At 34.1% G+C, this 24,447-nt stretch overlaps 3 protein-coding genes across 6 annotated transcripts; 1 reads left to right on the plus strand and 2 right to left on the minus strand.

Moving 5' to 3' along the window:
- Window positions 1-1,676: 1,676 nt before the first annotated feature.
- LOC133817955 (SNF1-related protein kinase catalytic subunit alpha KIN10) lies at window positions 1,677-7,052 on the plus strand. Of its 4 annotated transcripts, none has more exons than XM_062250610.1 (12): window positions 1,677-1,862; window positions 2,964-3,099; window positions 3,179-3,377; window positions 3,749-3,933; window positions 4,021-4,203; window positions 4,300-4,431; window positions 4,780-4,965; window positions 5,374-5,463; window positions 5,534-5,617; window positions 5,747-5,884; window positions 6,112-6,354; window positions 6,541-7,052. In XM_062250610.1, exons 3-12 carry the CDS (start codon window positions 3,182-3,184, stop codon window positions 6,652-6,654), a joined length of 1,551 nt encoding a protein of 516 aa, XP_062106594.1. In that variant the 5' UTR covers window positions 1,677-1,862; window positions 2,964-3,099; window positions 3,179-3,181; the 3' UTR covers window positions 6,655-7,052. The 4 variants fall into 4 exon arrangements, with proteins under 4 accessions (XP_062106594.1, XP_062106595.1, XP_062106596.1 ...); XM_062250612.1 differs by having other exon boundaries at window positions 1,688-1,827; XM_062250611.1 differs by lacking the exon at window positions 2,964-3,099 and having other exon boundaries at window positions 1,684-1,862.
- Window positions 6,676-9,386, minus strand: LOC133817956 (ethylene-responsive transcription factor ERN2-like). Its single transcript, XM_062250614.1, has one exon. It carries the CDS (start codon window positions 9,042-9,044, stop codon window positions 7,752-7,754), a length of 1,293 nt encoding a protein of 430 aa, XP_062106598.1. The 5' UTR covers window positions 9,045-9,386; the 3' UTR covers window positions 6,676-7,751.
- A 3,761-nt stretch (window positions 9,387-13,147) lies between these two features.
- Window positions 13,148-19,687, minus strand: LOC133817958 (CSC1-like protein HYP1). The gene is made up of 10 exons (XM_062250615.1): window positions 19,218-19,687; window positions 18,951-19,103; window positions 18,173-18,236; window positions 17,873-18,082; window positions 16,972-17,157; window positions 16,193-16,491; window positions 15,460-15,736; window positions 14,840-15,118; window positions 13,951-14,184; window positions 13,148-13,687 (listed from the first exon to the last, which is right to left on the minus strand). The coding sequence occupies exons 1-10, from the start codon at window positions 19,496-19,498 to the stop codon at window positions 13,529-13,531; spliced, it is 2,142 nt and encodes a 713-aa protein (XP_062106599.1). The 5' UTR covers window positions 19,499-19,687; the 3' UTR covers window positions 13,148-13,528.
- Window positions 19,688-24,447: the final 4,760 nt, after the last annotated feature.

Raw genomic sequence — 24,447 nt, forward strand, 5'->3', positions numbered from 1 at the left:
CAACAAGAGACGCCGAGACATGGAATTTCAAATTGGTGACATGGTCCTAGTTAAACTCCAACCGTATCGACAGTCTACATTGGCAAAGCGCCTCAACTCTAAACTTTGCAGAAGGTATTTCGGACCATTCAAGATTCGAGCACGGGCTGGTCCAGTGGCCTACACATTAGAGTTACCCGAGGCTAGCCGAATACACCCTACATTTCATGTATCCCTGCTGAAACCATTTTATGGTACTTCACCCCCCACTTGCTACTCTCTGCCTGAACTCAGCATTAACAATAGACCAGTTATGATTCCACAGGCCATCTTGGCTATAAGGCTTATTGACAACGACACATGCAAGCAACCCCAAGTTTGGGTGCAGTGGTCCTTAAGTGCCCCAGAAGACGCTACTTGGGAAGATTTTCATGAGTTCTGTCAACTATACGACCTTACCGACCTTGAGGACAAGGTCGTTTTTGAGGAGGGGAGTAGTGTTAGCCCAGGCCCAATATCTATTGACCCAAACCAGGTCCAAGACAGAATGGAGGGCTGGTTGAAGGAAGCAACAACAAGAGAAGACCCCAGGCAGCTGCGTGAAACTAACGAAGGTAACAAAGAGCAGAACAACGTGCAAACCAGCGATGGTGAGAGAGTGGGAACGCGTGGGTCGCGTGTGCGCGTGAGGCCTCGTTGGCTCCAAGAGTTTGTTAGGATGGAGAGGCGTTGAGAAGCATCGGGAGCAACTGAATTTCTGTTATTACTTTTCTGTTAGTGATTTTTCCTAATTGCTAAGTTCAAATAGCAAAATTGTATTCAGAAAACGATATGTTGAATGTTAAGCTTAATTGCTTGTGGAGTTTTGTATTGACTCGAAGAATATATTTCATTTTACTGAGCTATCAGCAGTGGTTGTGCTCTGTGTAGTTGCAAGCTTGCCCAACAAATGTGAAAAATGAGAGAAGAGAGAACGATGAAGTGTTTAAAACTAGAGAAAATTGAGCGTGAAAAAATACAGAAACAAAGGAAAAGGGTTTAGATCGTAAAAATGAAAATAAATATTCTATTTTAATGTAAAGTAAAAAAATCAAAATATAAAAATAACTGTCGAAGTAAATTTTTTTTAAAATTATCGTATAGAGGGGAATTTCCTTTTTTTTTAATCCCCTCCCCTTTCATTCCACGACCTGTTTTGATATTTTTTTTATTTAATATTAACATTTTTACTTTGATTCAAGTGTAAATACATGGGAGATCTTGAAGAAAAAAAAGAAATGAATCATGCGTACGAGAGGGAAGGGAAGGAAAAAAAATTGAAATAAATTTAATCTTAATGATTTGTAATTTAGTTTTAATTTTTAATAATTTTTTTTATTTTATAAATAAATTTATAATTTTTAATAATTAAAATGAATTATAAATAATTTATTGATTTTTATTTAATATGATATTTTTTTATTGTAGTTTATCAATTTTTTTTTTATTGTAATAGAATAAAAAAAAGTGGTGACGTTGTAATAGTTTGGGGCATGTTTGGACAAATTCGGACACGTCAGTTTGCAGAGTTGAGAATCCGAATTTTTGATGGCGCCTCGTCACTGCCTACCAGTCCAATTATCCCACATCCGAATTAACTTATCCTTTCTCCGGAATTGTTTATTCCCATAATAGTTTATTTATATATATAACTGATAAAATAAAATAATAATAATAAAAAAAATAGATTAGAAAGCTACGAAATACGATGAGAACGATGTGGTCGAAGATCGTCTGATAAACAACTCTCGAAGAGGAAGGAAGAGAACTTATCGCCGTCGACGGCTTCCCGCTCTTCCACCGCCTCCGGTAACTACAAGACCGATTCGTTGACATTCGTACTGGTCAGCTTTTTTCTTTATTTTATTCTAGATTCGTATGAGATTCTATCCATGAACCCTAAATCGTCTTTATTTCTTCAGATCGGTACAAATTTTTGGCTCCAAATATTTCTTTTATAATTTTTTTTTGCTATCAAGTTACGATATTGGATGTGGAATATTGTTTATTGCTCTGCAATTTTTATGAATTTGTTATCATTAGGCTTTCGTGGTTTGAAGTTATGGTTTTTTTGGTTATTTAGAAAAAAGGTAGATTTGGTTTCATCTCTGGCTAATTTTATCATATTTTGTTGATGTGTTTGAAATTGTCTTTTTTCTAAATGAAAATTACAGGCTTGCAGATTTGAAGTGATGGGCCGTTTAGATATTAAAATAGGACGAGGAAATTGCAGGAATTTTTTTTGACTTAAGGACATTGCAGGATTAGATTTTGGTAGCTTCAATGGATAAAAAGCGCTTTTTTTGGATATCTTAGTGAGCTTGTTTGTGCACCATAGCAAACCAAAAATTAAGTTTTTTACTTTTATTTAAAATTAATTTGGTCGGTCAATTAGAACAGTCTTGCTGTTTAGCAGAAGTCAGAACCAAATTACGGAGAAGAACTGAATAAGAACATGTAATGAATGAGGAATCAATACTTTTAATAGTTAATAATGGAGGTAGCGAGAATAAAAATCAAGATGTTTCCTTTTCCTATCCATTCATGTGTACTATTCTGATACAAGTTTTGAGAATCTTTTCTCATTTTTAGTAAAAGGGATGATTTTTTTTTTTTTACTTTTCTTTCTCAGTCATCTACAAACCCTTTTTCTTTACGATTTGTTTCATTATAGATTAGTAAACATGCCCATACATGATAATCATTTTGAAGTGAGTTTAACATTGATTTTCTCTCTTTTTTTGCCTTCACATAAGTAAAAATAAATTGAATATCTATTCCTATATGACCGGAAATTATCCAAACATTAGATTAGATATTACAGTAGATTTAATACTCACTTTTTATAGTGTACCAAACATTGTTTTTCTCGTATGCATGCGTTCTCTAAGAAAGCTACAAAATGTTGGATTTTGAATTGCTCGAGCGTTCTTTTTCTGTTTCAGGTGTTTTTGGGAGGCTGTTTCCATCTTATGTTAAACCCCGATCAAAACAAAAAAAAATCTAGATGAATATATATGCTTGAATATTCTTGAGTAGATCTAACATTTATAGGTTATACATACTCAGACTCATTCACTGGTAAAGATTCCAGATCTGTTTGTGTTTTTTGAATGCTTCCAACCTTATATGTTTTTAATAATTGTTATTATAATTTCAGGTAATGAAAATGGATGGATCATCTGGCAGAACAAGTGGCAATGTGGATATGTTTTTACCAAATTACAAACTGGGGAAAACTCTTGGTATTGGTTCCTTCGGTAAGGTCAAAATTGCAGAGCATGCATTGACTGGTCACAAAGTTGCTATTAAGATTCTTAACCGTCGCAAGATTAAAAACATGGAAATGGAAGAAAAAGGTTTGTATTATTTTTATTTCTTTGATGATGGCCAGATACAATAATTTATGTTTGAGTTAATTGTTTGTCCTCATGATATCCGTTTTATTTGACAATCATGTTCTAGCGTGGTCATTGCTATTGACATTCTTATTTTTACTTACTGGATTAGGAGGAGAGTTTTGTTTTGATCATTAAATGTTAAAACTTTTTTAATGAAGACCTAGATTTTTCTTCAAACAAAGAAAGTCCTGTCTAAGAGAGGAAAAGTAAATTAGTTTTGTATGCTTTCTGTATGGTCATTGCTGCTTGATTGCTGATAAGTATTCTGTACTATGTCACAAGAGGGTTATTGCTTTCCTCTTTATTTTTTTTTGTTAAATTCTGTGCAGTGAGAAGGGAAATTAAAATTTTGAGATTGTTTATGCATCCTCACATTATACGACTATATGAGGTCATAGAAACCCATTCAGACATTTTTGTGGTAATGGAGTATGTTAAGTCTGGAGAGCTCTTTGACTATATTGTGGAGAAAGGTAGGTTGCAGGAGGACGAAGCTCGTAACTTTTTTCAGCAGGTACCTTTTAGTTTTTGTCACTTGACTTCACATTTTCTTCATTTCTTCTCTCAATGAATTACATGGCCAATCTTTTGCCCGACACAGATAATTTCTGGCGTGGAGTACTGCCACAGAAATATGGTGGTTCATAGAGACCTTAAGCCAGAAAATTTGCTTTTGGATTCTAAATGCAATGTGAAGATTGCTGATTTTGGTCTGAGTAATATAATGCGTGATGGTCATTTTCTGAAGACCAGTTGTGGAAGCCCAAACTATGCTGCTCCAGAAGTATGTAGTTTTTGGCATTTTCTGATTGTAATAGATATATTTTTGTAGTTTTTCTTAAATTAATCTCCAAGGTTACAATTTCTGTCATTTGGTAAGGTTATCTCTGGCAAATTGTATGCCGGGCCTGAAGTAGATGTCTGGAGTTGCGGTGTTATATTGTATGCTCTTCTTTGTGGCACACTTCCCTTTGACGATGAAAACATTCCCAACTTATTCAAGAAAATCAAGGTATTTTTAAATCTATTCAGCTTGGATTTACCATCAAGCTTTGTTGTTCTGATCTGCAGCTGATAGTAGATTCAGTTATTCATTGTTGATCCCCAAATTGTTCTGAGTTTGATAGTTCATGAACAAAAATACTGTGTACCTTATTACTACCTAGTAAGGAATACATAAAATTAAAATTATAACGATAATTATTTTTTATGAATCTTTTTTGTCTGTATTATTTTACTAGATTTAAATGCCCCCCCTTTTCTCTCCAGTCCAGGACACTTTTCATCTTTCCTTGCTGTCTATTGTCTTACTCCCTATATTTCACAGTATCTGAATTTGCACTTAACATTTTTTTTCCAGGGTGGGATATATACACTGCCAAGTCATTTATCACCTGGGGCCAGGGACTTGATCCCACGGTTGCTCATTGTTGATCCAATGAAGCGAATGTCCATTCCTGAAATTCGCCAGCATCCATGGTTCCAGGCTCATCTTCCTCGTTATTTAGCTGTGCCCCCACCAGACACAATGCAGCAGGCAAAAAAGGTTTGCATCCGTATCAATTGCAGGCTTTTTTTTCAGGATACCAGACATTTAATTTATGTGTTTACAACATATGCATATGTAGGTATCTATGCGTGTGTGGTTGTCAATTATATCGCAAGTGAATGTTAGGAATTATCTTATTTGTGCCTGGTGCATGTTTTGTTCCAAGTGAAAGTTAGCAGTCATCTGTATCGGAATATATCGGGATAGGGGTGCATGCTTTATTCCTCCTCTAGCCCATCCCTGTTGCTGTTTATTGAATAGAGAACCAGGAGGATATCATATGTCCTTTTTTATTTTTTTTTATTTTTATTACTATTGTTATTATTATTATTATATTATATATAACATTATGGGGCTTTACTTTTACTATCATAATCAGTTCAATTGTTTGCCGTGCTTTCACAGACTGATGAAGAAATTCTTCAGGAGGTGATTAAGATGGGATTTGACAGGAACCATCTGATCGAATCTCTTCGCAACAGAGTACAAAATGAGGTTTAAACCTTGAAACCCCTTTCTCTTTGTTGTTTGCAACTTTTGTCTTATTGTGTGAAGCATATCTCAGGCCACTGTTGCATACTATCTGCTATTGGATAATCGGTTCCGCGTTTCCAGTGGTTATCTCGGAGCCGAGTTTCAGGAAACAATGGTATGTTTCATTTATCATTAATGTTGTTATTTTTTAATGCTTGGTCATGGTGTTCCATTGTTATATTTTCTTCAGTATTGTGTTTCATGGTTGGAGTGATATTAAGTAGTTTTCTTTTTATTTGAACAGGATAGTGGTTTCCGAATGCATCAGAGTGAGCCTGCTTCTTCTCCTGTTGGGCATCGGCTTCCAGGATATGTGGATTATCAAGGGACAGGTCTGAGACCGCAGTTCCCTGTTGAAAGAAAATGGGCTCTTGGACTTCAGGTCAACTTCTGTAGTCTTAAGTTTTAAACAATACAGTATATAGATGCCAATTTGCTTTGCCATGCTCTAAGTCAGTACCTTAATACTGAATTGGTACTCATGATTTTTGATGTTTTCATCCATAAATTACATAGTTGAATCCATCAAGGAATTGGTGTGCAAAGTTATGTCAAGTTTGTTAGCTGTGTATGAAATATTGCTCATTTTCTTTGCCTTCATTTCTGCAGTCTCGAGCCCATCCTCGTGAAATAATGACAGAAGTCCTAAAAGCTCTACAAGAACTGCGAGTGTGCTGGAAAAAGATTGGGCACTATAACATGAAGTGTAGGTGGATTCCTGGAGTCCCTGGACATCACGAAGGCATGGGCAACAATGCCATGCACAATAATCATTACTTCGGTGATGAATCCACTATCATCGAAACTGATGGTGTAATGAAGGCACCCAATGTGGTCAAATTTGAAGTGCAGGTAATGTTTTTGCTACAGTTTATTTAGTTATTGTGAGTGGTTAAATGAGCAATTACAGTTCTATTTACTATTTAGATAATATTGTAGTTCTTGGAAGTTGATCAAATTTGCTGCTTTTGGAAAGTTATTTTGAACAGAGCAATTGAAATGAGCTAACATTGTCACTGCTTTTTGGGGCCTTGACAGCTCTACAAAACTCGGGAGGAGAAGTATCTTCTCGATTTGCAGAGGGTTCAGGGGCCACAGTTTCTCTTCTTAGATCTTTGTGCTGCTTTCCTTGCCCAACTGCGTGTTCTATGATATGAAGTAGCAATGCCCAGACTGCTTATTTTTTAGTTAGTGGAAACTACTCACTCTTTGTGAATAAAAAAAAAGAAGAAAAAAATTGCAATGTAAATATTTATCCATCCTTTGGTGTCAGGGTTTTTTCCAACATTATTACCTGATTTTATATGGTAATAGTTGTCGAACTGACTTTCGACGCTAGCATATGGCTAAATCACTTTCTGGGTTACATCTCTGGTGCTTTTCTGGTGTTTGTGGAAGTGAATTCCCCTTATACAGAATTGACCCTTTGAGATTTTATGCTGTTCTGATAATGTAGTTTCAACTTTTATTGTACTGTTACTGTATCATGATGTACTTTCTCCAATTGGTTAGCGTTTTCCACAAAACAAATATCTGGTTATCAGTCTTAATGTTCCATAACTATTTACTTCGTTTTATTTTTATTTTTATTTTACTTGATTGCCTCGGTCATCCAATTACCAATCACCAGTTTTTTTTTTTATTATTGTTTTTTTTACAAGTGTCATTTTGTTTTACGATTATTATGATTTTTATGACTGGAGAAGGAACAAACTTGAATTAAAATTATTTCTATTGCCCAACGCAATTGCCTTTTTTTTTTAAATACCAAGGATTAGTTAAACTTTTAACAAGCGGAACGGAAGCAATTTCTCTACATGGAATTAATTTCCTTCGTCTCTCGCTGAGGAATTTTACGTCCGTCAAAGTAAGCTCCACGTGAGTGGAAATTGGATGTAATTTTGTAAAGCAATTTCAAAGGAGCTTCAGCTGACTCAATTCCTATTATCATTGCGACATTATTAAGAAAATCAAGTTTACCGTTTATTGGTTTTTCAAAAGCCATTCAAAGAGGGTCATTTTTGTTCTACAAGTACAAATATTCGGCTCGGTTGTATGCATGAGAATGAAAGTTTAAAAGAAAAAGTAAATTTCATTAAGTTGTATTGTAAAGAAAGTTAAAAAAAATATGCGTTCATTTTCTTATTTGCTTAACTTATATAAGAAAGATCAGGGTTGCAAAAATAATTGTGAATTCTAGACCCTTAATTTGAATCGAAGAATGGAATGTTGTTATAGATGAATGCTAATTAGTTGACAAAGCAGATAGGTGGAAGATCAAGGGAGCTCCAAAGGGACATGAGTTCACCATCGTCACTGATATCAGAGGAGGAAGAGCCCGAGTCATTTGAGCTTTCTGGTTCTTCCTCTTCTTTCTTCTCCATTAGTTGTACATGTTCTTCCTTGGCCATCTCTTCTTTGTTTGTGTTACAAGCAATTTTTAGGTTCCTTAGTTGGTCAGACTCAGACATTACTCTTCCATTCATATTGCCTGCTCCAATCTTTATCCTCAAGCATTCTGGTATTCCATTGAAGGCGTAGAGAGAAGCCGAGAACTTTCTCTCATATTTCATTCTCTTCATGGCCTCTCTAAGCATGGAGGGCTCGTCCAAAAAAGTCTCAGCAGCCTCCTCCATTGACTCCTCTATCTCTCCAGTAATCTCAAAAGGAGAATAGTTGCAAGTTGATTGATCAACATCATCCACAAACTGGAAATCCATGGCACTCAGCTCATGATATCCAGTTCCTTGTTCCTCTCCATCTTCTTCTTCTTCTTCTTCGCCTTCGACTCTAGAGTGTCCATACTCGCCACTCGAAGTCTGTCCTGAGCCATCACTCAGGTTGTAATCCAAACCCTCATCATGCTCTCTTTCTCTGCAATCTTCTCTTTGGTCGGTTAAACATGACTCAAAACTTGATGTCATGTAGTCAATGGTGGCTGAGCTAATGCTATTATTGGTCATGTCAGTAAGGTTGCTAGCGGTGTAATCTTCCGGGTCAGTGAGAAAATCAGTGAATTGGGCATCTGAGAAATCTATTGGTTCCTCATGACAAGCATCAATTTGTTGATTTTGTTGCTGGTGGTTGTTGATGATAGGCACAAAAGAAGATGAGACTGGAGTGTTCTTGTTGATGTTGGTGGTGTTGTTTCTTGCTTTGAGCCTTTGGAGAAGAAGGTTTGTGATCTTGGAGGGAAGAGCTGGAGATGAAGATGATGAAGAGGAACAAGGCCAGAAGTTTGTGCGAGTATTGGCTCCACGAAGCAAGCAAGCAGCCTCATCATAGGCCCTGGCTGCTTCCTCAGCTGTATCAAATGTGCCTAACCATACCCTTATCTTCTGTATGGTGTCCTTAATCTCAGCCACCCATCTGCCAGATGGCCTTTGCCGGACACCAACAAAGCGCTTTCGAGCTCTTCGAGCTCCGCCCAGTGCAGCAGCTGCTGTAGCTTCCTTCACCATCTCATCCCAAGCCATAGTTTCTTCACTAGAGCTTTTGTCTTCCACTCCTTCACTAGTAGTAGCTTTTCTCTTCCTTGCCATATCTGTGTTCTTTTAGTGTGTGTTTGTTTATCTTGATAGAGATCACTTGAGAGTGTTTTCTTATTTATATTTTTAATCTTTTTTTGAAGGTGTGTACATTTGAAGGTATAGGTGTCGTGGTTGTGTTTGAGTGTATATTTATATGAAGGGTGTGAAGATCCTGTCAAATGAAAGTGCAGCTTTGAAATGGTCTTACTACTTGTTCTCATGTTTTTGTTCTTTTTAGTTTCGGCTTCATATCAACCTAAGCCATATGGAGTTTAACAATTAAATTAAGATTTATTTGACCTGGCCAAAGATGCCTAATCTTTCTTAATGCAATCCTTTACACAATAATATTTTAATGTATGGACATTTTAGCCTAAATAAGTCATAATTCTTTTTCTTATGTATATTTTCTCAAGTTTTTTATGATCATCTTAAGTAAATATTCATCAACTTTCTTGTTTTATTAGTACTAAGAACATGGCAACATTGAATTCATCGTAACATGACAATATTATTTGGAAAACAAACTCAGATTCATTACTATTCTACAATATTTATGTTTATATTAGGTTAGAAATGGGTTACCTCATTATTTCATTTTATAAAAAATATTTAAAGAGTTTAATATAAATTCTATATAAAAACAACACTACCTATCAGAAGGTAAATTTTCTCATTTTTTTTTAAATAAAATAAATTAAGTGGCTGAACTTTTTATATAATTATCGATGTGGGATTCTATTATTATCATAATAACCTCCCTAATCATTATTAATATTTTTGTTGTTGTTGAATATTCAACAATTAATTATTTTACCTCCTCACTTTTGTTAGTAGCATACATTTGTCTTCTCATTTTTGATATTGTCTTCAAATCTCCATAAATGACAAAATTAGTCTTCATTTACCCCTAACTATTTCTCTTAACATGAATTTACCCCTTAAACTTTTTGTCTATCATTAAATACACATGAATTGATAAAGTTATTTCATTTTTACCCTTAAATTTGAATTTTCCTATGAATTTAATTTTTCAGTCTTGATTTATTATATTAAAGTATTATTTAAATATTAATTTTTTTATTACATTTTTTACCCTAATAAATGTGCTATTAGAAAATATTAATATGAATATCTATTGACTTATGTTACAATAATATATGATTGATTAAAAATATGAAACATATTAAACTAATTGTAATTTTAATGGCCATCTTAAAAGTAAATTAACAAATAAACAAATTAATAATATAAAATTTTGTAAATTGCTTAAGTTTTTTTTTTCTTTTTTTTTTTAAGTTATTATTTTCATCAATTATTTACTCATAATTAATGTACACATTTGTTTAAGAAAAAAATAAATATTTTAACAAACTTTCATTTATTTTTATTATTAAAATATATATAAATAATAACAAATATATAAATTTGAAAATTCTTTTAGTTTTTTCCAAATCAACATTTTTCCATTTTTATACCTATAGCTAACAAATACATTAATAGCATTATTATAAATAATTTATGTTTATTAATCAATTATATATTCCAACAAAAAATCAATTAATCAACTCCTATAAATTAGAGATAAAAAATGAATAAATATTTTTTGTTTTAATTTATGTAAAAATTGAATAAAATCAAATCAATTGTATGGTCAAATTTATAATAAAAATAAAATTTAAGGGTGAAATTGAAATAAATCTATTATGTGTGTGATATTTAATAATAGAAAAAAAGTTTGGGGATAAATTCATATAAGAAAAGTAATTATGGGGTAAAAGAAGACTAATTTTACCCTTTAGGGATACATACTTCTAGCAAAAGTGAGTAGGCAAAATATCTTTAATATTTTAGTAATTTGGTCCCCTAAATTTTGCTTCATTACTTTTGATTAGGTATAAGTGGAACTTGAATGGAAACTCTCTCTCTCTCTCTCTCTCTTTTCCCATCAAATGTCACATAAATAGTAAATTTATTTATATTCTATTTGTAAAACCCCGCAAACAATCACCTAATTAGTTTATGATAATTTTTTGGGGTAAAAAATGAATAATCTTATCAAATTATGCTAACAATATTGAAGCCCTTGTTTGTTTCTTTTCGTAAAAAGCATGAAAAAATGGCACTTACCTTTTTTTTTCTATCTTTTACATTGTTTATGTAAACAAATCACATAACCTACAACAAGTACCTTTCACCCCACCCCTTTACCTTTAAGTAAGGTTAAAAAAAACCCTTGGATAATTAACCAAAAAGAGTCTATTAATCATTATGCTGTTGTCTTTAATATGACCAAAGCAATTATAACGATTTCTCCAAAGCCCCCATCAATATGAGAAGTCTATTCCAGCTATGTATGTGACGAGCAATAACTATTTTAATATATAATCTTTCATCATTTGTTTACTTCCATGACCATAAGTAACATATTCTATTCCATTTGTTATTAAAGTTTCTTTTATTTAAGTTTATTTGTTGTTATAATCTTCCTTTTGGTTTATTATCTATGGTGGGCATTATGTCATTCTAAAAAGGTTAGATAGTGACATCCTTGGACTTTTACAATGATTGCCCTTCTCTTGTGAATGCTTCTGTTTTTCAAATGATAGCTATATCAACTCTAGCTAGCTAGCTTTGATAATTTCCAACTTATTTTCTTCTTATTGACCTAAGTACTAACAAAGAATTTTTAAATTTTATTTTACTATATGTTCTTTTTGTTTAATAGTGTGTCAAAAAAAAATCTCCTCTTTTTTAAAAAAAAAAAAAGAAATATAAGACATGGAAGGAGTCATAACACACCAATATTTTTGTTTATTTATGTTAGAAGTTGTGTTATGCAATATAAATTAGTACGTAAACTTTCTAAAAATGCATTTTTATAATAGATTTTCTGCTTCTAGATCGAAGAAATGTATCTCTTATTAATAAAAGTTTAGAATTTTTATTTTAAAAAAAAGTTTGGTATACTATTCATAATCATAATATTACCCTAAGTTTATTTTTTTTAATGATAATAAATTTGTTAAACTTCAATGATTGTTATGAATGAGATCTAAAAACTAGGAAAATGTTATAGAGATGACAACATCATGGAAGACAAAGTTAAAAGTTAAAAGTGGTTTAGAGAACAAAAGGCAAGAAACCAAAAATGGTGTCAAATAATAAGAGAAGCAAAATCTAGTAGAGATTGTACGTACGGCTGCCATAACAACAAAAGAGACAAAGATGTTCAGACGGGGCTGATACTCTTTCTACTTCTTATGTATATATGTAAATGTTGGTCATTTTCTTTCTTGTTATTAACTCATCTTAATCCAACATAATTACCTTAATTAAATACTTTAAAATTAAACAACGCTTACATCATTGTGTTTTGTATAATTTAATATCAAATGAAGAACGCCATAGGTAAGCATGGCATTTTGCTTTTATTTTTCTTCTTGTTTAGATTTTGGAATAATAACGTCAACGTGTGATGATATTACTAGTGTGAACACTAGTCTTGAAGAGCACCTTTTCTTTATATAACTCTTAATTTTTTCTTTTGGTTATTAAAGAAAAAAAAATGGACGTTGTCTAGCTTGGTGTTTGTGGTGCTGCCATGTGTGGTTAACTATAACTAGTTTTCATTTTTCTTTATAGATTATAATTGATATTGATAATTATTTTCACTAGCATAGACATTAGCGTAGAAAATTTATAGACTATGCAAGGCTATATTACAAAACTGGAAAATGTCAATGGCCTTTATGGTGACTCCACGTGGAGGTTAAAGCACAACATAAGCTGTATTTTCTAATTTTAGTCAGCAGAATAGATAGCACAAAATAATTTTTATTTTTATTTTATTTTCTGTCGGTAGAATAGGTTGCATTGCCTAGTCAATAAACAGACCAACTCTTATTCAGTAATAAACGTTTGAATTGATTTAGTGAGTCAACGAGTTAGTCCGAAAAAAATATACATATGTATATCAATTAGAGCTTAATCAAATGACATTTGTTGTCTAGGTTATAACTTATAATACCTTACAGGAAAAAGTAAGACCCAGTTGGCAGAAACATTATCTTACAAACATTTCTTATGATTATAATGAAAGTCGGAGTCCAGAATGGCAAATTATATAAATGAAAGTAAGAACAAACTAGTGTTAGTATAGGAATAGTTTTACATTTTGGAAACCCGTTGACAATAGAAGTACTCATTTGACAAGAAATTATAACAAATAACTTATCTACCATAAAAGAACAGAATCAAACAATGTGTCATCTCATCTGGGAGCACAAAACCCAAGTCCTTGTGGTATACTTATGACCTAGACAAATACAATGTCACACAACAAGCTTCACTCTAATGTTAAAATTTGTTTCTTGGTATTTCTGAACAAAGATTCATCAACATAGCACAAGCACACTGTACAGTAAGTATTTATAAGTAGCAGAATATTATGTAAAGATACTTAGATACAGTACCATAGGAAACATAAGCTCATTTCAGGCTTCGGCAGAATGAAGTAGGGGAGAGTTGTGTCCATTGCTGTTTCTTGTACGTCGAGACAGCAGAGATGGATCTCTGTATGCATCCACTAGCTTATCATAAAATTCAGCCGTGGCAGGATTATTCAGGTCCTCTTTATCTTTCTTCACCAAACTCTGCATAGCACACAAAGTTCATTAACTTGCTTGTAGTGCATTAAAGAAAGTGCAATAAGATATTTTAAGAGGACTAAAAAAATGTAGACTAAAAGATTGAGAATGTATATTCCAGTCTTTCGAAGGATATAGCAACAGCAAAATTCTATTACTGAAAAAAGTGCTAGTCGTATAATAAATTCTGCAGTTGTTATATTGTAATGCAAAATATAGTGTCTAGAAAGCATGTAGATAAACTCTATACTATTCATCTGCCAACATACCTCAACAGGATAAGCTTTGAATATTGGCACAAATCTTTTCCGGATGTACTCATTGAAAAGAAGTGTTAGAACTGGAAGAGGAACAATCAAACTGGCAGCCAGCGGAACCTTTTTCAGGCCGAATAGACCAATCGCAATGACATGCATGAGTATCAGAGAAAAAATTGTTGAGTAGTGCATGATTGGCCAAAACTTGCCGCCAGTTTCATATTTGGGAGAGTATACATTCAACAGCTGCCAGAAGAAAAAAAAAGGTTAAAAGTTATCAGAATGCTAATAATCAAATTTACAATTTTAGATAGAACGAGGGACTAATCCTGCTTTCACGTTATAGTCCATAATGATACCATAGAAGCCTCGAATTGGTTGAAATCAAGTTCTCTAATCAATTTATTATTCTCCTGATCAAACATATTTTCAACAGAAATCTGAGTAACACTATCTTTGTTTGTGAACAAACATATTAGCATATCACACTAGCTTGTCAAAGTGGGTAAGAAAGTGTTCTGTTGGTGTTCTCAGTCTCAGTGCGATTAATGAAGGAAGAGACCATACAGATGCATTTTGTCCTTCTTTGTCCTTATCATGACTAACCTAATATAAGTCAAACACATCTATCCTCAGAAAATGATCATAGAACAATAAACTACCTATAATTCATTCAGTTTATAGAGTAGGGCCTGTCCACATTATGTGAACTAACATGGGAATCATCTGTGTATATCTTAAAGATCCTAATCTGCTTTCAACTTTCATGAAATACCATCACCAAATGGAAAGCATTAATTAACTAGGAAGGTTCATCTAGAGACATTTTGCAAAAACTGAGCCTTGTTTTCATTCAAAACAACATCATTGATAATAGGCCAAAAGTAGATGCATTTCTAACCTGGTTGCGGTAGACGATATATCCCATACAATAGTAAACCAAAAGAAATGGTAGAATAAGTGGAGCTAGGAAAAAGTATGTCACACCCAGGAGTCCAAAGAAGAGGAGCCTCGGAATTTCACTGTGATATGAAATTGATGGAACCTCAAATTCATCATTAGATTTTCCTGCTGCAAATACTCGTTTTATATAACTGCAAAGCAGGGGCATCAGTCGGAAAAGTTCTGATGATATACTGGTCCATCCAGAAGTAACAACATATGCAATGAAAAATGCCGCCTGCAGTCAAAACACATAAACAGTGTTTTCAATAGTTGAAACTATCATGATGAAGATCACCAAAAGAACGAGTGGGAAAAAAGAAAACTAATAATAATATAGAGTATTCATTATATGATTTAGTTTGTATGCTAAGCCTAATTTGCTTCATCAATATGCTACATTCCTATTTAGTTTATTTTTCTCAGGAAATCTAACACTTAAATCAGTGTTATAAAGGGGATCCAGCATAGAAAGAATAAAGCAAAATACTTTCTTGGATAAAAGAAGGGCAATTACATTTGAGAAGTTGGAGCCCAATGCAAGTATATTAAAGAATATTATAATTGCACAAAACTCACCTGCGCTGGCACTGCTTCAGCAAGTACCTTAGGAATATTTTTGGGCTCAAGAAAGACATTGACCTGATAGAGAGCTGATCCTGATAGTACATTGGCAAAGAAAATGTTCCATATAGTAAACCAGAGTACCTTATTGCATGCACTATTTTCTATCTGACTAAATGAGATGTATCCTTGGATGGAAGATAAGATTATCATGATAGGTGGCACAAAAGATAAGAACTGCTGAAGAATAAGACTGGGAAGGTATCCTGTAATGACTTGACTGACAACCGTTCTGCAATTCGAAATATAGCACAGATTAATATCATGCATCACTCAAGAGCAGATTGCCATAAAATCAACAAATTTAATCCACACTGGCACAGATACCTACAACTTACTATTTTGAAAGTTCTATGTAATCGTTTTCCAACAAGAAAGAGTAAGACAATCTAACAAATATGTCCTTGAAATGATTGCAAATAAATTCATTCTTATCAGGAAAGAAGACTATGTTGGAAGGAAACTAGCAACTGAAATGCTATTATAAAAGTTGGATATATCTAAAGACATCTCATTAAACTCATTCTACACGAAGATATAAAATTTCTAAATATGGTTGCCTTTGCCAGTATCTTTAAAAGAGTCTGTTGTTGAAGATCTCATTGCATCTACAATTAGAAAATAAAAAACAGATCTAGTATAGTATAGTTTTAATGAGAGTCAGAATGAATAAAAATCTTCCACTTACAATTTCAGTACGCCTTTTAGAAAAGGGAACCAGGTTTCTAACTGGTCGAGATGAGTAAGACCTTGAACTAAAGCAACGGGAATAAGGAAAAGAATTGTAAGGGCAGCACATGCAACAATCACCACAAGCTTGCAGATCCATCTTTTTAGAAAAGATGCAGAAAAAAAAGGCCAGTGAACATCTTTGGGTTCTGGAGCTTTCTCAGTAATCCACTCAGTGGGATTGTCACTTTGTGGGATGTGCAGAGCTACTGCAGCACCCAGTCGTGACTTGAATGAAACAAAAGCAGCATGAACTTCCTGTTGAATCAGAAAAGTATGTAAAAACTCAAAATACCCAATAAATAATGTGTTCTATATAAAATTAATTATTTCAGTAATAATAGGTTAAATTTATGCAAGAATGCATGTCTAATTTCCAAACTTCAAATGTCTGCAAGTTAATGAGTGGTGCAAAATAGAAAATGAGCTCTTAATGTGAACTAATATCATAACTATCTGTTGATTTGGGCAATTTATAAACAGAAGTAATTCTAGAGAAATTAGATTGTGGAGTCCCCATGTGCATTTGTACACCTCTACTGCTCCAAACCAGAGTTTTTGAGATGAGTAGTACAAAAACTCACATATTTTTTCTAATTTATACATTTATATTAGTTTATTTTTATTTAGATTAATTACCATTTCTTAGATAACTTTAATTTGAAGAAAAAAAACAAAACCACTAATAGCATTCTTATATATCACACTCTCTTAGAGAAAATTAAAGAGGAGTCCCACCTTTCCTGCCAATGAAGACTGCTCCATTCTTACTTTATCTTCCAAATCTTCCAACTTCTTTTCATATTTATCCAAAAGGTCAACTTTTCGCCCAAATATCCCCATAAAGCCATCACGCTTTAACCTGTGCTCACATTGTGTGAGTTTAAGATCGGCAAGCTTTTTGTACATCTTCTCAGCATCACTCTACAAAACAAAAGAAAAATATGTCATGACTTGTGAGAGAGATAGCATGAATAAATAAATAAGTGGTTACAACTTAATTACCCAAGTAACAACTAAACAAAGAACTTGCAGTTTGCAGTATTTGTTACTTTTACGAGACCTCTACAGTACATGCCAGAACAAAATCATGAATCCAATAACATACTGATTTCTCCAAGATCAAGGTGGAATCTTTAAAGCAATTCTCTATGATGAACATAAGTTTCAGAAGATTCATGGAAAGAAAAAACATACATAAAACAGAAGCATTTAAATTTTCATGTACCATAACAATGGTATGTAGTCCAAAGTGATAATTTATTTGATATATTGTTGTGCTTATGATAGTTCATCCGTACACAACACTGTTAAGGATTTCCTGATAATGGACTTTAATATTGCAAAACCCAAAGCTCTACACGTTCAGGCTCAATAGATCATACTGACAACCTGAACCAATAAAATTAATGAAAGGGCAGAAGCCATATATAAATCAGGAAAAATATTATATCATACTGCTGAACTTAGTGATTACTGTGTGAAACTTAAACACCAATGAAACATAATTTCTCCTAGAAATTAAGTTCCCATGAAAATGCTGATGACGATCACACAATCCCCCCTACCTCAGACCTAAAAACCCCGCATTCCTCCCCACTATCTCTAGAAAAGATAAAAGTTCATACGAAATGCTTACTATGAGACCTTGAAGTTTGCTGGTTCGACGAATTACTGCATGTGAATGATAAGTAGAGGGATGATACTCAGTAAAAAATGTCTCAACAGTTTCACTACAGCTGCTCTCAGATGATACAGGAATAGCTCGAACTAAGATTGTAAATTGATCAGGCTTAAGTTCAGATGAATAGAAGTAAGCAATCCTTTTTGATGAAATATAACAATGCTCCTGTGGACATGTACACATTAGAGTCAAATTTTATTTTCCATATAATATATATTTTACTGAACCATTATACAGAGACAGGGTATTACTTACATCATAAAGAAAGTAGCAGACAACTCCAGTAAAAACATATGCAGCACAAAAGTGAACCCACAACCTTGAGAGAGAAATGAGAAAAAACAATCAGAGTTTCTTCATTCAGCATACTTGCTTGCTTAGAATTTAAGACACGAGCAGAGAATACGCATAAACACCTTCTGAAAAGTGTTTCAAAATAGGCTGTTTGTAAAATCCAAGGCAAACTTAGAGCATAATATACACAAGAAGACAAACACAGCTTTTCAAACAAAAAATATTTCGACCATTATAATTGAAAGATCATCTCAACAACATTAAATTCCATTGAATTCAAATTCATTTGGCTAAAAGTCATCAATTTCAGTCGATCAACATCAATTAAAAACCCAGCAAAGGGACTTATTATAATATTATTTTACTCATTTACTGGTCATGACCAGTATATCTATCATAGAGATTTAATATAGATTAATGGATATCCTTCTTTCTTTAACTTCAACTTCGAGGGCCATAGAGGATAATGGGTTCCCCTCTCTTCTTATTTTAACTTAAAAGCACAGAGGATAATGGTTATCCCTCTCTTTAACCTCAACTTTGAGGGCCCCAGAGGACAATGGGAATCCCTCAACTTTCAGGTCAGGGTCATATACATATTGAACCACATATGCAGATACGTTGTACTGTATAACCTAAAAAAGAAAGAAGAGAGCGACAATATAAAGTTATCTATCCCTTAGTGCTGTCCTAGTGTTTAGCAGCATTATATGAGATCATGTAGGCAGCTAAAACTCACCACTTTGAGCCATCATTGACATTGGAAATACTGAAAGAATCCAAAGACTTGTTGGCGAAGTCAGAAAAATCAATCTCAAGCTGACTCCCCAGATAATTAACCGGAAGTAGAACGAAGATCCCAATAACAGCCGCAAATGTAAACACTTTCAAACTGCATTTAGAAAGAAAAAAAAAACAAAAAATAAAGGCCGATCGATTCAAACCAACTAACACGAACAGCTCAATTGAATTGGGAGCACTAAGCAATGAACCAAAAGTAACCAACCTGAATACAAAAATACGAGTAAAAACCACAGCATCCAAGCCCAAGGTGGAGATGAGTTGTTCATCAGAAGGCTCCCATGCGTTTCTGACCCAACCAGCCGTAGGTAACAGCCTCTCGAAGTTGAAGTCATCAGTTTGTTGAGATTCACCCTCGGCCACCAAGCGCGGGGCGTAGATGGCGACATTCCATGGTTGCTTTCTGAGAACAGAGTAGAGAGTGAAAAAGAGAAAGCAGAGACCTAGATTGATTCCGACGGAGGTCAGCAGAGCCGAAAGAATCATAATTGGAGTGAATGAGAGGGTAGGTAGGTAGGTAGGTAGGTAGGTATAGTTAGTTACTGTCTTTTTTTCTTTATATAAGATAATGAAGAAGAAGAAGGAAGGAGATCACTATCGGAGAGAAATTAATCAACAAATCAAAGAGATTTGGATTAATTCTTTTAGTAAAGGGAACAACACTGTGGACTGATCTGATCTGAGCGTGTGACTTGATCATCCACGCTGGCTTCCCTCCCCACTCCCCCCTCCCCACTCCCGCCTTTTCTTGCCAACCACGTGGCCCACTTTTTCCGGATCGGGTCCAATTTTTATTGCTAATTTAAATGGGAAATTTTACACATCATAATATAGTAAAAAAGTTAAGTGGTAGCAGAATACTATTGTGCTTCACTTTATCCATCAATAAAAAATTTAATAAGTTTCTTATATAAGTTTAAGATTTTGAATTGAATTGTTGTAGTTATTGATCGTGGGCTACATATGCGAATGGATTTAACTGTGATAGGTTTCCGCTTGGTAGAGACGCCTCTACTTGATATGTATGCAAAATGTGGTAGAGTAGACACTGCAATTAAAAATTAATTGCAAAAGAATGAAACATGTTCTTTCTTCAAATAAAAAATATAAAATCACGATAATCACTCACATTTTTTGTCAAGAAAAATAGTCTTTATTCACATTGAGGAAGCCTTCAATTTGTTTCTTTCTTTTTGTAATTGCTTAACAAATTGAACTAAAAAAGAAAAAAGAAGATATCTCTTAAAAAAAATTAAAAACATCGACACATATGCCATGTTCAAATCAAACCAATAAACTTGGAGAATTATTTTAATCTATTAATTATTCTAAAAAATATAGAATTGCTTAGAGTCTGATTCGTTCGCGATTAGAAAACTGTATTTTTTAAAAATGAGATTCTGAAAATGTGATTGGTTCAATGTCAGTAAACTGTTTTTGAGTTTTAAAAAACTGAATCTGTGATTGGTATTAAATTTGAAAATATAACAGAAGCTGAATACCTGATTGGTTCTTAATCTGAATATTATTTTAATTTTATATATTTTATTTACATAAGTTGTATAATATTAAATTTTGATTTATCAATAGATTTAATTAAGTAAAATTTAATTATATTGATAAATTAAAATTTAATAATAGTGCATTGATTAAATTAATAACAATATTGCATTGTCATTAATTTTGATTTTTTTTCTAAATTAAAGTTACATTTTTTAATTAACTAAACATTGTTGCTATAACTAAGCCACATTTGTCTAGCAATGTCATCTCTAACATTTTCCATCTGAGCCATATAAGCTTGACTGAAATTAATCTGTGGTGCCTCAGAAATTCCTGCTTCATCTCTTTCTTGTTGGTTTTCTATTGTTGTATTAGATTGACTTCCAGTTCCTTCAATATCTTCAATAGGTGTGGCATCAACTGAATATTGTTCAAACATTCTAACATTAGTAGAATGCATTTTGATCCAGTTGTGGATAGCGCAACATGCTATTGGTATTCGACGTTGTTTTCCAAGCAAGTATGGAGGCATTGACTTCAAAATTGGAAATCTGACTTTTAGAAGTCCAAAACAACGTTCAATCACATTAAACAATCAGCCACTACAATAAACAATCACAGAAGTATCAATTTTCTAATTCCTGGCAATACAAAATAATTTTGACATGGATTTAAATGAAATGTATTTACTATGGAAAAATATATATCATATACGAGATACTTTTAAAAGAAACTTATAAATACTGATATAATTTATATACACACCCATTGATATACATGTAAGTAAATGCGCACAATAAACAAAGAATTTGATACACAAATGCCCAAATTTTCATACTGAACTATAACTAATCAAATATTTTACAGCTTCCACAGCAAAAAATGCACATAATTACAAATCAGAGAAACCCCGGAACGAAAAATAGATAATCTTCATTAAAAATATATTTTGAAATTATAATGAAGACATAACCTTCATCAAGTCAGTGGTCAAATAAATAATAATAGTATAATCAAGTAGTCATTTACTCATCTATTCACCAAAAAAAAAACATAAATAGTTACCGGGGCAGAAAGAGGCGTTGGAGAAGTGGCGAGCGAAGAAGCAGTGGTTGGATTTGAATGGCGGTAATAAGAGGTGCTATGAGAAGGAGAGGAGGATATATGCTTTCAGGGTTTTGGGTACATTAGAAAACGTGATTTGGTTGTTTTCAATTTTTCAACACAAAATCCAAATATTATTTTGGATTTCGTTCCAAAAACAAGTTACCAATCATGTATTCTTGTGGGGTCCACAAATTTTAAGTTTTCAAAATAATAAATATGTATTCAAATACCCTACCAATCAGGGCCTTAAAAATTTGAACAAAAAAAATCTCCAAAAAAATATTAAAACCATTGGGAGATAAGGTATTACTTGGTTGTTTAGACTAGACCATTAAGCTTTGGGGATTTTTGTCACTGTAAGGGTTTTATTTGTTAGTTGGCAAAATTATCTTCTCATAGCGTCAGTTAAGCAGTGATTAATTTAGTGTGTGCCACTAATCCTTTAATTAGTTACTGTTGATGTGGTTCTTCGGCAACAGATAATTAATAGAATAAAGAGCAGGATTAGTGCTAAACAATGAACCGTAATAGATGAATGATCTCAAAATAAAATGATAACATGAATACTTTTTTAGGTGGTTCAAAGGTTAAAATCCTTCTAGTCCACCAGCCAATATTATTGATGTCTCTCTGATATGCTTTACAGGGTGTTTCTTTGTAGATTAGAATCCAACCCCTTGCAACTCCCAGGGTCTCCATATTTGTAGGGAGAGGGCACCTGGGGATTGGCAAGGGGGGTCATCTCGTGACCTTCTTACCCATCATGTCACTTCTGTGACATTCATGATTAATTCCTAAAACCTGACAATGAAGTGTGATCTAATCAATAGGTAAGGGGGATAATGGGCCGTATGGCCCAACCCAGTCGTGGGCGCCTGAACACGCACGTTTATGCTGCGTATCCGAGAATTCAGGGATGGATCAGACACGTGATGTCTGATATATGCATGTTTACATTGCGTGGTTGACTTTATAAGGGGTCAGAGGTGCCAACTCAAGCTCGCACCTCGAGCTTGATGTACTCTCAGCTCGTGACGTCCATACTTCTAACCCGACTCAGTAATCTCATTAAGCCTTTAGTTACGTCGAGCTAAAGAGGTAGGACCTGGTAACAACAGCTCCGGGTACGTGGCATCCACATGACTGATATAATTATGCCATTTCTCAGTTTGCTAATAGTCTGTGGATATTTAGGGCGTACAGTTACAATTCACAATTGTCATATTTTATAGTTGTTTGGCCCTTTGTACACGCACTGTATGATTCTGTTACAGCCTAGAGAATTGTGACCTCATGCCTTATATATGTACACTATACTGCATAATGAAAAGTTGAGGAATACAACAGTCCTTTTAATTCTTTCATTCAATACATTTTATTTTATCATAGTATCAGACCACTAACAGCTCCATGGCGTCGAGTCTTAGCACCACTGGTTTTGGAAAATGGATCTCTCCTCCTCCACCATCACTGCTGTCACAGTCCAAAGGTCTCTTCACACCCACCACACGAAACCCACAACCCGTCGTTCCATCTTCTTCCTCTTTTCCCATCGAGTTTGCTTCCCATGTATCCTCTGTTTTTCCTTCTTTACCATCCGTTAATCAACCCCTTGTTGTTAAACTAGATGCGAATAACTTCTTGGTGTGGAAAAATCAACTCCTAAACATTGTTATTGCCAATGGTCTCGAACACTTCTCGATGGGTCTTCTCTGTGTCCTTCTCGATATTCATCAAACCCAACCTAACCCTGACTATTCTCAATGGCAACGTTACAACCGCCTAGTCATGAGTTGGCTTTATGCCTCCGTGAGTGAGTCCATGTTAGGTCAGATTGTTGGTTTCTCCACAGTCTTCGTGATTCGGCTTGCGCTAGCTCAGATCTACTCTTCGACTTCCATCACCCATATCTCTGAACTCCAGACTAAGCTCCAGACCATGAAGAAGGACTGACTCACTGCTCTGGCGTACATTAAAAAATTTTGAATTGCTTGTAACATTCTTGCTTCTGTGGGTGACGTCGTCTCCTACAAAGATCAGGTATTGTATTTTTTGGGTGGTCTTGGCCGTGAGTATAACTCTTTTGTGGATTCTATCAATATCAAGGTTCCTCAACCTTCTATTAAAGAGTTGTAAAACCTTTATTTCTGGGTTGTGATGCATGTCTGGAGAGACAAACAGCTAGTGAATCCTTGAGCTCCCTTCAAGCCAATATGACTCACTTGCCAAACCACAAAAACAAATCCAAACAGCCTCCCTACCCTCCCTTTTCCAGACCACCTTATCGCCCTCCTCAGTCCCAAAATGGCCCACCCAACTCCACTAAACCACGCTGGCAACCCCCTCAAAATCCCTCAGGTCAAAAACCCCCTTCTCGACCCCGTTGTCAAATTTTCCTCAAACCCAGTCACACCGCTAACATATGTTATCGTCGAGCCAATTTTCAATACCAACCTACTCCTCCTCAACCTTAGAATTTCAACACTTTTACCACTCCAACTTCTCCCTCTCCCTCTCCATTCCCAAACCAAACAACTACTCCCTTCACTGTTCTTGACCCCAATCGGTACATGGATTTCGGGGCCTCTCATCACTTTACTTCGGATCTTAACATGCTTGAGAGTGCATCTCCTTGTCATGGGCAGGAGCATGTAACTATTTGTAATGGTAAGGCATCTCCAATCTCTCATATTGGCTCTTCTTCTCTCCCTGCCTACAACTCTATTCTTAAGCTTCACAATGTTTATCATTCTCCCTCCTTAGCTAAGAAATAATTGAGTGTTTCAAAGCTTTGTCAAGATAACAATGCATTTACTGAATTCTAT

The sequence above is a fragment of the Humulus lupulus genome, chromosome 2 (assembly GCF_963169125.1).
Source record: "Humulus lupulus chromosome 2, drHumLupu1.1, whole genome shotgun sequence".
NCBI classification, from domain to species: Eukaryota; Viridiplantae; Streptophyta; class Magnoliopsida; order Rosales; family Cannabaceae; genus Humulus; species Humulus lupulus.

Bases quoted from the DNA above. Each gene is read 5' to 3' on its own strand.
- LOC133817958 (XM_062250615.1), bottom strand. From the start codon at position 19,498: ATGATTCTTTCGGCTCTGCTGACCTCCGTCGGAATCAATCTAGGTCTC. The intron at 19,104-19,217 runs GTTGGTTACTTT...TTCTAAATGCAG, and splicing joins ACTCGTATTTTTGTATTCAG to TTTGAAAGTGTTTACATTTG. The intron at 18,237-18,950 runs GTGAGTTTTAGC...TTCTCTCTCAAG, and splicing joins GTCAATGATGGCTCAAAGTG to GTTGTGGGTTCACTTTTGTG.
- LOC133817955 (XM_062250610.1), top strand. From the start codon at position 3,182: ATGAAAATGGATGGATCATCTGGCAGAACAAGTGGCAATGTGGATATG. The intron at 5,464-5,533 runs GTTTAAACCTTG...AGCATATCTCAG, and splicing joins GCAACAGAGTACAAAATGAG to GCCACTGTTGCATACTATCT. The intron at 5,885-6,111 runs GTCAACTTCTGT...TCATTTCTGCAG, and splicing joins AATGGGCTCTTGGACTTCAG to TCTCGAGCCCATCCTCGTGA.
- LOC133817956 (XM_062250614.1), bottom strand. From the start codon at position 9,044: ATGGCAAGGAAGAGAAAAGCTACTACTAGTGAAGGAGTGGAAGACAAA.